The 13,692-nt window shown below is 38.9% G+C and overlaps 1 protein-coding gene across 1 annotated transcript; it reads left to right on the top strand.

The window, feature by feature from the left end:
* The first annotated feature begins 6,742 nt into the window (after positions 1-6,742).
* On the top strand, positions 6,743-12,919 carry LOC308669215 (endothelial protein C receptor-like). The gene is made up of 4 exons (XM_081329808.1): positions 6,743-6,970; positions 8,832-9,083; positions 11,220-11,489; positions 12,316-12,919. The coding sequence occupies exons 1-4, from the start codon at positions 6,910-6,912 to the stop codon at positions 12,426-12,428; spliced, it is 696 nt and encodes a 231-aa protein (XP_081185934.1). The 5' UTR covers positions 6,743-6,909; the 3' UTR covers positions 12,429-12,919.
* The last annotated feature ends 773 nt before the right edge of the window (positions 12,920-13,692 follow it).

The following is a 13,692-nucleotide window of genomic DNA, read 5'->3' as shown; positions in this document are numbered from 1 at the left end:
TATAAACAGGAAGCAGATGATTCAGACTTTATACCAAATGCTTCATCTCAAAAAAGAAGCTGGTAGGGCAGTTGGTATCTTTCTGGCTCTTTTTCTAAAGGTTGCTAGTAAAAGTATTTTTCATATGTAATAATTGTATAAAAGAGCATAGGGAAGGAATTGAGGAAGGTGATGCTGTTGTAAACAGGACTGGAAAAATATTTATATGGATAGATCAGAAGAAGCTAACATCAATGGAAAATGGCTGTACTCATGTGATGTATAAACCATGCCCATCTATGAATGGAGTGTCAAGATTGCTGTTTGTGTTACTACCATTCACATTTGATTCTGCTGCCTTTTGTTTTTTCAGTTGTTGCCATTTACATGGACCTTGACTCATATTTACTTGGCTGGCCCCAGTTTTTCTGCTTTCTTCATTCACCCATATTCAAAGTAGCACCCAGAAACTTCATTAAGAATAAAAAAAACTGGATTAGAGTACAGGAGAGGATTTTTTTGTTTTTTGTTTTTTTTTACAAAAAGAGGGTAAAACCTTGTTATGCTCAGCTAATTCTTTAATCTTTCTTTGAAATCTTGACTAAACAGAGAATAGATATCATGATGACTGTTGTCAGTATTTTTGTCATTTCATTGTTCTCTGGGGCTTTTCTATCTGACCTATATTTATTCAATAATCTCAGTTACCAAAAACATAATGGCCTTGTGAGTGGTCAAGGTGATTCCATTAAATCCAATCCAAATCTGTAAATTTCACTCTTGAATTATCAGCATGGATGTTTTAAGTTAATGGAATTTTCAGGCTATGCTCAGAGAATAAACTCTTGGTTAACTTAACTATTAATAATGTAAGTAAGATTTGCGACTGGCTTCACAGTTGGTTTATACACAATGTTAGGCTAAAATAATGTGAATGCAAGCACTGAGAAAAGACAGTTGACAGTTAAAGTTCTGGAGATGTGCATTTCATATGTGCACAGCAATTATGCTGGTAGGTGGGATAACCCATTTTTTAGCTCATGAAAAGTCAAGGGAAGGTTGTGTGAGAAGTACATATGTATACAAATAAGTTGATCAAAAACTTTTCAGGTATAGGGGGAGGTTTTCCATCAGTGTGTGCCTACCTGCTCTAACATATGCCAGTGAAACATGGACACTAACCTCACAATTGATACAAAAGCTATGAGTGGTGCAAAGAGCCACGGAAAGATACATACTTGGCATTACAAGACAAGATAGAAATATCTGCCCATGGATTAGAGAACAAACGGAAGTATATGATATCATCAAGAAGGTAAAAGAATTGAAATGGAAATTGGCTGGTCACATAGCAAGAAGAACTGATGGCAGGTGGACCAAAAGTGTCATAGAATGGAGCCCACTGGATAAAAAGGGTCCACAAAAGAGACCTAAAACAAGATGGATTGATGACATCAGCAAGTATTGGCCCAATTGGCAAAAGAAAGCTCAGGACTGTATTGGTTGGAAACATGAAGAAGAGGCCTTCATCCTGCAGTGGATAGACAATAGGTAGAATGGTGATACAAATAAGTGAAAAAATCAGTCTGGAATAGAGTTATATAAAACAGTTTGTACTTTGAACAACAAGTTTTCAATTGGGATGTTGGCAACAGCCTGACTGAGGTTTGCAGAGGAGAAAAAGAGGACTAGTGCTAAGAAGGTCAGCAGGAAGGGAGGGCTGGTGGAAGGACTTCATTGGAAGCTGCAAAGAAAAAGGGGAGAAATTCAGAGGCATGGACCATCCTTGTCTTTCTTCCACGTAAAATTATCTCTGAGGCTTTTGTTTTTGGTTGAAATCATATACAGTACAACAAAAACTCCCATGTTACACCTCTGCTCCGCGAGCTGCATTGGCTCCCAGTTGTCTTTCGAGTGAGATTCAAGGTTTTGGTAATGGTTTTTAAGGCCCCACATGGCATGGGTCCGGAGTACCTTGGGGATCACCTGCTGCCGGCGTCAACTTCCCTCCGCCCTGTGCGTTCCCACAGAGAGGGCCTCCTCAGGGTGCCACCGGTCAGAGAATGTCGTCTGGTGGCCCCCAGGGGGAGGGCCTTCTCTGTGGGCGCCCCGGACTTATGGAATCGGTTGCCGGTTGAGCTCCGGACGGCGCCCGACCTTCGCTCCTTCCGACGCGATCTGAAGACCTATTTATTCGAACAAGCCGGCCTGGCCTGATGGGGGATGGGTTGGGATTTTATTGTGGTTCTTATATTATTATTTATTGTTTTAGCTTGGGCCTTGTGTTTAATTCTTTTTTAACTTTTGTATCCTGTATTTTATATGTGCCCTGTTCACCGCCCTGAGTCCTTCGGGAGAAGGGCGGTATACAAATAAAATTAACATTAACATTAACAATTAACATTCCCGATTTTATTTCTGGCAAACTGTGACCCATTCAGAATAGTTCAGTAGAACTTCTGGAATACAATGTTTTTGTTTCATGTATGAAGCATTTTTTTTTAGTTAGTTTTATACACTCTCCGTCTCTGGACTAATTTGGACTTGAAGAGGAGGCTGAGGGTTGATACTGCTCTTTGTAGGAATTCTGTGGCACCATGCATTCTCCTAGGAATTTGGGTGGGAGCAGGATTATGTTCTGAGTTCTCAGTTTCTTTCTCTCTCTCAGAAATATGCTGTAGAAGGAACCTTTTACCACATGTGGTGGACTTGCCCCATAGTAAAAGACTTCTGGGAAAAGATTTATAATGAATTAAAGAAAGTTTTGAAAAATACATTTATTAAGAAACCAGAAGCCTTCTTATTGGGTATAGTCGGAAAAGAAATTCCCAAAAAAGATGTTACTTTCTTTCTGTATGCCACAACAGCGGCGAGAATTTTGATAGCCAAGAATTGGAAGACACAAGAAATACCAACGGTGGTAGACTGGCAGATGAAAATGATGGACTATATGGAACTCACTGAACTGACAGGGAGAATCCGTGACCAAGGAGAAGAGTTGGTGGAAGAAGACTGGAAGAAATTCAAGGACTATTTGAAGAAATATCGTTATATCAACTAGTTTGAAATGGACTTGGAAGTGTTTATAAGTTGTAGTTTTAGAGTTTAATGTTTAATATTAAGGACAATATGAAATTATGATTGTTGAATGATAAGAAATTAAATATAGATATTAAATACGATTTAAAATTATGAAATAGAAATTGCTAATGATGATTAATGAAGAAACGCAGATAGGGGGGACTCGAGGAAGTCACCCCAAAATGATTAGAAAGATTAGGAATAACGGAAGCTAAGTATTTTTGTTGCATTTTTGTTGATTGTATTGTTTATGTTATGTCTTGTTGTGTTTTTTATATGTATATATTTTTTGTTTAAATATATGTTTATATAAAAGCAATAAAAATTTATATAAAAAAACAGAAATATGCTAATTCTTTCTTTTTTCTGTTGAAACTGAACACTGAATAAATGCTGCAAAGAATTGCTGAAACCTCTTGCCACTCATATAGGCTGCATATGCATGTTATAAATATGGGATTGTTTGTAGTTTTGTCCATAGACAGAAGCAACTTAAAATTCAAAGCATGTCTAACTTTTGTGAAATGTAACATGATCTGTATTTCTTCTGCCCTTAATTACAATGTTATGCTTTTGGGGTTTGATGCAATGTTTCATTCCAATTTCCCACAGTGTGTTTCTGCCAGCGGGACTTTTAAGGCCACAGTTCAGTTTTCTGCAAAGAAGTGTGAGAAAGGGCAGGATGAAGCACCTCTGCTGCTTGCAAATAGTTCCATGTGCAACAGCTATCGCATTCGAATGCATTTAGTAATTCTTGGTGTTGTAATATTTCTGTTCTGCATATATATATTGCCAGTAGCAACTTTATATTGCCTAAGTCTGCTATTCTATTAATATTATATATACCAGGTAGGCAATTTTGGACCAGTCACTTTGTCTCAGCCCAACTGACTTCACAGAGTTGTTGTTGTGAGGATAATAGAAAGAAGGAATATTAGATATGTTTGCCTTGATTTATTTTAAAAAATAATAAAGGGGATTAAAAACAAGCAAAAATCATATAAAGAGAACCAGAATAAGATAATGTTTAGGAGATATTAGATTAGAACTGGGGGCTCCCATATTTTAGACCACAGTTAGCCATGAAAGCTTATAGGGTGACTTTGGGACAGTCATGATTTTAACCAAACCCACTTACAAAACCAGGTCATAGTGTCATTTTGGCGGAGTTCCCATTTCATGATAATCCTTACTGTGGTTTGTTGTCATGTAGTTTATGGCTTAATGGTTCTTAAACATGGTCTCCTTCACTCTGATCCAGTACCCTAAGCACTACAGGTCGTGCACATGCCCCATATACATCCCTGTCGTAGTAGCCATTCAAAGTCACAAAGGCAGTGAAAAAAGTGACCAATTACCATTTTTCACGCTTATGACCATTGCAGCATCCCCATGGTCACATGATAGTGAATGAACCTTTATTGTCAAAGTACAACCATGTATACATTGAGATTGGCTGAGCCTCCCTTCGTGCCCCCAACCCCCAGCTTACAGTGACACAAACCCTCCATCTTATTACACCATGTGAACTAATTGCACAACACACTGGCTTCGCAAGTCAATTATGCATAAAGTTTATAAAAATTATATCCCATTCAAAAGCCTAACAGCCCATGGATAAAAGCTGTTCTTCAGCCTGTTGGTACGGCTGGCTATACTCCTATATCTCCTACCCGATGGTAGGAGAGTAAAGAGATACCGTCCAGGGTGTGAGTCATCCCTGAGAATTTTCCTCACTCTTCCAAGGCAGCGAGCCCTGGCGATGTCATCCAGTGGTGTCAGGGGACAGTCCACAATGTCTTGTGCTGTGCTCACCACCTTCTGCAATGCCTTCCTATCCACGGCTGTCAGACCAGCATGCCAAACCACAATACCATATGAGAGGACGCTCTCTATAGTAGACCGGTAAAAGAGGGTCATAAGCCATTGTTCTACCCTGTTCTTCCGCAAGACCCTGAGAAAATGAAGCCTCTGTTGGGCCTTTCTGGTCACCTGGGTTGTATTAACTTTCCAGGTCAGATCTTCGCAGAGGTAGACTCCCAGAAATTTAAAGAAGGAAACTCTCTCCACACAGTCCTCCCCGATGTAAAGTGGGGCAGGTTCCTCCTTTTTCCTCCGGAAGTCTAGCACCATCAAAGTTAAGATGCTTTGTCAGGATAATGATTTAAAGCAGGGGTCCCCAACCTCTGGTCCATGGACCAGTACCGGGCTGCGGCATGCCAGCAACCAATATGCATAAACAAGCAAAGCCCCATCCATGAGATGCAGGCAGCACACAAAACCATGCACCCTCCGGTCTGTGGAAAAAACCTCTCTGGTGCCCTAAAGGTTGGAAAGCTCTGATTTAAAGGCTAAACAGCTTAGATAATGATGTAATCAGGGCTTTTTTTCTCATAGAACGCTCAGAATGGAGTTCCGGCACCTTTTTTGGATGGAACCTTGTAGGGTAGGCAAGGCGGGTTGTATGACATATGTGAGTTCCGGCACCTTTTTCTTTTACAAAAAAGGCACTGGATGTAATGTAATGTAAGGTGGATGATGCAATGACAGGAATGACTCAGCAGGTGTGTGTATCCCTTTAAGAGTCTGAGTATAAAAGGGAAAGATTTGCTGGAGTCTCTCATCCTTTTCCTGCTGTAATTGCTGTGTGTTGGAGTTTGCTGAATCACCATGTGTATGTATTTTGTTCCTAGTGTATATTGTAGATAGTGTATGATAAACCATCATTTAATACAAACCACTGTTTACTGTGTTTACTCCTGGGTTACCTCACTGCAATAAGACTGTGCATGTTCTGACATGCTTGGCAACTGATTCATATTTATGACGGTTGCAGTGTCCCAAGGTCATATGATCACCTTTTGGGATCTTCTGACAGGCAAAGTCAATGAAAAAGCCAGATTCACTTAATAACCATGTTACTAACTTAACAATTATTCACTTAAGAACTGTGGCAGGAAAGGTCATAAAATGGGGCAAAATTCACTTAACAACTGACTCTCTTAGTAACAATTGTGGTCATAAGTCAAGGACTACCTGTGTTTCATACTGGCTGTCTTTGTAGAATAGGCATACAATAGCAGTGTCAGCCCATGTGGCTAGGCAAACTATTGACACGCTATGTATATACAGTATATAAGGGCCGAAACAAATGGATTAAGAATGTAGGAATTGTCTCTATTACAGTATTGGATTTGTTGCCTGGGTTGTATTTTGTCTCAGTTAGATATTGGACCCAAGACATTCTACAGTATATCTCTCTCCAATGCTGCAGTCTTGGAATATCTCTTTTTGGGTAGTATGCAATAAAATATCTTTATATATCTAGTCTCAAAACTTGAAATTTCAAATGGCACTATGATCCAGGTTATACTGTCTGCAGACGGACTCTTTCTGTCCTTTGTGAATATTATTTTTGCTGATGTTTTGACTGGATCTTTTTCTCATGTTTTGTTTGCCTTGTCTTTCAGTCCCAAATACTATACTTGGCAAAAACAGAATCATGCTTGGCATTTTAAAGCCATTTTCCAGCTACAGCCTGCACAGCTGTGGGAGAAGCAGGAGGAGGCAGATCTGGCAAGGAAAAAAGTTCCTTTGCTGAACATGAGGAAATAGGAAGATGAAAACATGCTCCACCCGCCTCTTCCCAGCCAGCCGTACCCTCTCTCTTCCAGCCCAGTCCTGGCAAAGGAAACTCCCTGATTTCTGGTGGTGCTTGTAGTTCCCAGAGATACTAACACATATTGGCTTGACATATAAAAGACTTCAAGGTTTCCTTTCCAGACACCTTACTTCACTAACAACACTGAAGTGTTCCTGGTTTTGCAAATAAGTGACTCCTGATTGGGAATGTTGCTCCTGCAAATTCTTCTCCAGTCTTGGACTCTCTATCACTGGGCATACGGTGAAGGTAAGTTTGGAAAGTCATGTTGTCTTGATTGAAAACTGGAAGTAGTGAGTATTCTGTAATTTGATTAGGTTTCTGAGTAAGGAACAGGAAGGGTGAATATAAAGCTAGCTAAGCACTCTATAAATGTGAGCTGTGAAAAGTAGCAGAATATGTTAGTCTTTACCACTGTGATATTGGCTGTGAAAGATTAATATGTGTATCCATGGATCTTTCTCTTTCTTATTCATAACCACTTATTTTCACAGATCTAATTCATACACCTGATGGTGGATTATCTATAGTACCAATTTATAGAATAGCCTCTTTAAAATTATTTGCCTGGGGCTAATCCTACTATCGTTTAGGTAGAAAATAAATATATTTTATTTATGTTGGGTTTTAAAAATATTTTACTAGTTCAGTAATCCTAAATATCATTTGCTGGGGACTGTATTCTACTGAAAACTGTGGAAGTAATTTGTACACTTCTAAGTACATTTGTGCAGAAATAGAGTGAATGGATCAAAACTTTTATCTGTGCATTTGTTTCATGTTACATCCAAATCAGTAAAAAATATTTTAATGATTTTGAAATTTACAAAGAATCTGTTCTGAAGTCATGATTTGGAAATTAGTGCTAGACCGAAAGAACCATATTGCAATCATGTAAATGTCTATTTAGAGATAAAATTCTATTATCTTCCAAGATTGACAGTATTAGATGCAGAACTCTAAATTGGAACAGATTAGTAATAATTTTCATCCTCATGCATAGAGTGAATTTAGGACTATTCCTTTTGGAGTAGTCAGGACAAATTTGTGCAAATGATTAACTAAAAAGATTCTTCAGGACTGGGATATTGTGCAATAGTTACCATGTTCTAAAGAGTAATGATGTTTTAAAGTAAGAAAAAATTCCACGAGATAAGGCTGGTATCCAGTTTTAATGGAGCCTGAAGAACTTCTGGGAGCTTCTCTTATTTAAGCTTTAAGTTTCTTTTCATATACAGGCACGTGCCCTATATACATCCATGCCTTCCAAATGCACCCATATCCCACAGTTTTTTAGGAGTTAGTGACTCAATGTTGAATCTATTTCCTGTTTTATTATTGGCTACGCGCCTTGCAAAAACAGTTTCTCTTCTCCTAGATGTATGGTGAGCCAATTGCTTCTCTTTTTCCTATCTTCACTCTCAATCTTGCATATTTTAAGGCACAGAATAAATAAAAAACATAGTGTAAATCAGCTTCACATTGTTTTTTAAATGAAAAAAATAACAGTCCCAAAATCAAGGAGAAAAGCCATCTTCATACAATTGCATCATTATATTGCTTATCATGGAACTTTGGTTTCCCCAGAATATTAGGCATAGCTCTGGTTATCCAAAAGAATCCCCTCATACACACATTGGTCAAGTAAAAATAAGGTGAACCAGAGAACTTGTCAGGAAAACAGGTCTCTTAGCCACATTTCTTGCACCAGAGGAAGAATGTTGAGGCTAAACAATGGTGCCTGGCAGTCTGGGTCATATAATGCCTTGGCAATCATCCAATCAGTGCCACAGTCAATGCTATGGGAAATATCTTCTCAAAGGGGAAATTAGGCAGGCAACCCCTCCTTCCTGAATGTGCAATACTTCCTGTACAAATCCCTCTGCTTTTTTCAGTTAAGACTACAGGATGCCTTTGAACAAAGGGAGAGAAAAAGAGAGAGATAAAAAGAGCAGCCAGGCTGATTTCCTTTCATTTTCTAAGGGGAAGGAAGGTGAGGATTGATCCATCCTCTTGCCATCCCTCACCTGTTTAGCCAGAAGCAGTAGACTGGGCAGAATGAACTTAAACTATTGCTTCCATCGGCTTATCTCATTTTTTTTCTCCTCAGAAACTCATACTTTCATCATGACATTGACTGCCAACTTTTCAAAAGAGAACTCTGCGGAATTTATGGGCAATGCCGTCCTAGATGGGATACTGAGCCATAGCTTGGAGGGTGATATTGAACAACTGAATGTGAGCCAGTTGTTATCATTAGAGGCACCAAACCTCTGGGAACAGACGGAAAGCAAACTGCACGAATACCTGCAGAGCTTCCAGGGAATGGTTATGATACTCTCTAAGGAAAAGATCATATCCTGTGAGTAATGAAGGAGTTTTTAAGGTGGCAATAGTTGGAGTATATATTAAGGCAACAGACTTTTTTCTAAATAAGATGATATTGCTGAGCACCAACATTTATGACTGATGAAAATATCATTTTCACTATTTTGAGCTGGGAAATGTATGCAATATACTTTCTAAAAGCAATTTCAAAAACAAAGCCTTACTTCCCAGTGAAAATAAATGGAATTATTTCATCGGAGATATGGAACTGATTAACAACATGCTTGTGATCATTAGCTAACCATGCTATGTCTAACAGGAGCTAATATGGGTTTGTTGCAAACAAAATATGACAGGTTAATGTTGTTTCTTTTGTTAGTTACTATGTTAGATGAGGAGGATGTTGCAGCAATGCTGCATTTGGAACTCATCAGACTTTGAGAGTTTCTCAAGGTATTCTCTATAAATGGTAAAATACTCATACTATAGTTCGGTGAACTTTGGAGGGTACTAGTTATGGCTACATGTCAGCTTGGCAAATCTAGACAGCACACTAAAAAGCAGAGACATCACCCTGTCAACAAAAGTGCGTATAGTCAAGGCTATGGTCTTCCCAGTTGCAATGTATGGCAGTGAAAGCTGGACCATAACAAAGGCTGTGCGCCAAAGAATTGAGGCCTTTGAACTATGGTGCTGGAGAAAACTCCTGCAAGTCCCTTGGACTGCAAGGCGATCAAACTGGTCAGTCCTAGAGGAGATCAACCCTGACTGCTCTTTAGAAGGCCAGATCCTGAAGCTAAAACTCAAATACTTTGGCCACCTAATGAGAAGGAAGGACTCACTGGAGAAGAGCCTAATGCTGGGAAAGATTGAGGGCAATAGAAGAAGGGGACGACAGAGAATGAGGTGGCTAGATGGAGTCACTGAAGCAGTAGGCGTGAGCTTAAATGGACTCCAGAAGATGGTAGAGGACAGGAAGGCCTGGAGGAACGTTGTCCATAGGGTCACAATGAGTCGGACACGACTTCGCAGCTAACAACAACAAGTTATGGTTGCATGTCAGCTTGAGGGAAGTCAGCAGTGTAAAGTCTGTCCATGTCCCTATACTGTTCAACTTTTTGTTATTGACTTGGGAGTTGAGAGGATACTTACAAAATTTGCAGTACTAAAGGAAGGAGGGATGGCCAATACTTTATGGGGGATGGAAGATTCAGGCTTGAATAGTACACTGAAATAAACAGAATGGAATTTAATAGAATGTAATGTTCCGCATCTGGGTAGGAAAAAGAAAAGGCTCAAGTATAATGTGGGGGATATTGTTTGGCAGCAGTTCCTGTAAAATAGATCCATGCTATGGTCAAGATGTTATACTTTTGGGCCCTAAAGGTCAAAAGGGACAATAACAAATTGGAGCAGGTTCAGGGGATGATTTCTAAGATGGTAGTCTAGAAGAAGCTTTATAAAGAATGTTTAAAGGATTCAAGTATGTTTGACCTACAGAACCCAAGAAAGATCCGGTAGTCTTTAAAAAAAATGAAGGATTATCAGATACAAGTGGATGTATTCTCTAATGTTCTAGAGGGCAGGATCAGACCCAGTGAGTTAAAACTACATACAAGGAAGAGGCTGCTAGAAATCCTGATTTTCTGAACTGTCAGTCAGAGGAACAAGTTGCCACAATTCTCCTTTGCTGAAGGCCAAATAGAAGTTGGCCTGTCAGAGTCAGTCTAATAGATGCCACAATGAGGAAAGTATTGGACTAAATAATTTGTAAAGTTACTTCCAACTCCATGATTCATAGCACTGGCAGCAAAAATAAGGAGTTATACTGTCTAATAGGTGTCCACAAAGTCTGTTTAAAAGTCCTTTAAAAGGGAAGTAAAATAGAAGATTGGAAGCCACTTTTGTAACTTTTCCCCCTTTTTTATATTTCTTTGCACTTTTTTCACTTTTAGTTTTTTGGAAATTGGTAATTTTCACTTAAAAAAATTGAAAATATATTGATTCTATTGAAGTTATGATAAAACAATTGGAAACATGCATATTGTATAAGAATGTTTGCAAGCCTGTTTGAGTGCTTCATTTGTTCTATATTATGCTGCATTACTTTGTGTATGATGTTCAAATAAATATTTAGTATATATTTTTCTAATGAATATTTTGATTGCAGATCCCATATTCATATATTGCACAAAGGGGTGTGAAGTGTCTGAAAATGGCACCAGAAGCTTCTACAAGATTTTGCTGAATGGGAGCGATTTCCTGAAATTTCACACAAATAGTAATAATTGGGAAGGTTTGTCTAACACTTTTGTGGCCAATTATACCAGTAAGAAGCTGAATCAATTCCCGGAGACAACTACCAATCTACAGTTCTTCCTACAAGAAACATGTGTCAACTTTGTAAGGCTGCATACTAACAACAAAAAAGCTATTACTGGTATGTGAAATAATTGATAGTTGCAGAGAAGCACTTGGCTAGACAGATAGCCTGAGAAATTATCCTGGCTCAGTCAATTCTTCTTACTCACTAATTCTAAGAGGAAAGGATATGCAATAAAAGTGACGCTGCTATCTCAATAACACTGAAGAGCAAAATTCTGCAGTATTTTGCTTTTTCTTAATAGAAAGTAATAACCTTGGAAATGAATAATGAAACAGGAAAATAAAATACCTGATGCTTAGGAAGGGCATCCAGTCAGTAAATGCTCAGTTCCATCTAGCTGCGCTGACTCTACCCCAAATAGGGGCTATAGGGGGTTTAAAAAGGAAGTGTTTCATAAGGTGATGTGAGGACAGGCAGAACAGGGTCTGTGATCTCATCACCTAGGTCAGGGGTAGGCAACCTTGGCTCTTTTATGACTCGTGGACTTCAACTCCCAGAATTCTTCAGCCAGCATGGCTGGCTCAGGAATTCTGGGAGTTGAAGTCCACGAGTCATAAAAGAGCCAAGGTTGCCTACCCCTGACCTAGGGCAAACTATTGTACAAAATAAATATTGCATTTGTGGTTGCTTGCTTGCCTTCCAGGGTACAGTTCTAGCTTGGGAAAGAAAATCTATCTGTACGGTAAATCATCACTAGACACTTCCTTTTAGGATTTTATTCCTGCAAGACTTCCATTTAGATAGCATTTGAAATGACAGTTGTGTCAGAAGTCATTTTAATATGTTGTTTTCCCTCTCCCCAGCTCCATCATCATCCACCAAAAAAACAAACCCCTCCCTGCCTAAAAGCAGGCCTAAATCTTCCTTTTTCCTTTTGCAGGGCAACATGAAGGACCTTCACACACTCCACTAGTGATAGGCATCAGCATCGGTGCTCTTGCTTTAATGGGATTAGCTGTTTGCCTGTTCTTGTGCACAGGTGGGAAGAGATAGCAGAAGCACTGACAAACAAATGGACCATCAGCTTTCTTGGTTTCTCAATGGAGCCAACTGGAAGAGAAGCATGCAGGACTCGTAATGTGTGGGGAAACAGACCATCACTATGAGAAATATAGGAATCTTATATCTATCTGAAAAAAATGGTTGTCTTTTCTCCTTTAAAGAAGCTTCAGCTGGTGTAGGTGGTTTTGGACTAGGAGGTCCAGGCTCAAGTTCCCACCTGACCAGAGTTCGTTCATCACTCTGAGTCAGTCACGTTCAATCCAACTCAACCCAATAAGCCAGTTTTCATATGGCATTACACTTTATCATGCTGAGAGCCAGTTTTGTCTAATAATTAAGGCACCAAGTTAGAAACCAGGAAACTTGAGTTCTAGTTCTACCATAGACATGAAAGCCCGCTGGGTGACTCTGAGCAGTCACTCTTTCTTAGCCACAATGTTGGCCTCAGGCGACAAGCCTGTCATAATCAATGCATCAACGCTTGGTTGATCTGGGGGAAAAAAGGAACTCTGCATTTGTAGGGGGGAAAATGGTGTAGGAAAACACTAGAAATATTTTTTTATCGTGCTGTGTCAGTATATACCTGTTTATTTACATACTGTGCTAGTTTTTTATTGTGACCATGTTGCATTTTATTATGTTCTGTTGGCAATGTTTTAATTTGCACTGTATTATACCCATTTTTTGGAGGTATTTAACAATCAGAGTTGCATGCTCTTTTATTTCTTTATCCACCAGGCAAATACAATGTAAAAATTTAGAATGCCTAAATTTCTTTTTGTTTTTTTCTACGTTCATCTTTGAAGGATCCTGATACAATTAAAATTGTATGAAAAATTTTAGGCATTCCTGATCAGATCACATTACAGAGCTTTATCAAAGGAAATATATTGATGGCAGTGTGATACCCTTCAGTTGATTTTGGACGGCTCTTTCTATACTTCTGTAGTTCCAAAGACAATTTATGATGACAAATCCTGTGGACCTTTATAAGCCTGTGGACCTTTAAAAGCATTCAGAATTAGCAACTGTATGTTTTAAATTAAATTGGGTCAAGCTAGAAATAATGCTTCTCGCAAGAGGCTTTTACAGATTTTCTTCAGAAGTTTACTAAAAATTAGGATTCCACTATTTTTTCTGGATGCTTAGGATTACAGTGCTTATCAAGAAAACATGAGATAATAACTCCATGCATTTTATCCTTATAACACTGAGCAGACGGCCAACAATTGTGAAATTGCTGCCTGTTTATCAC

This window comes from Vipera berus (assembly GCF_964194415.1).
Source record: "Vipera berus genome assembly, chromosome: 5".
In the NCBI taxonomy this organism is placed as follows: domain Eukaryota; kingdom Metazoa; phylum Chordata; class Lepidosauria; order Squamata; family Viperidae; genus Vipera; species Vipera berus.
Note: the sequence above shows the minus strand (reverse complement) of the source record. Positions and strands in the feature narration are given on the sequence as shown.

Bases quoted from the DNA above. Each gene is read 5' to 3' on its own strand.
- LOC308669215 (XM_081329808.1), top strand. From the start codon at position 6,910: ATGTTGCTCCTGCAAATTCTTCTCCAGTCTTGGACTCTCTATCACTGG. The intron at 9,084-11,219 runs GTGAGTAATGAA...TTTTGATTGCAG, and splicing joins TAAGGAAAAGATCATATCCT to ATCCCATATTCATATATTGC. The intron at 11,490-12,315 runs GTATGTGAAATA...TTCCTTTTGCAG, and splicing joins CAACAAAAAAGCTATTACTG to GGCAACATGAAGGACCTTCA.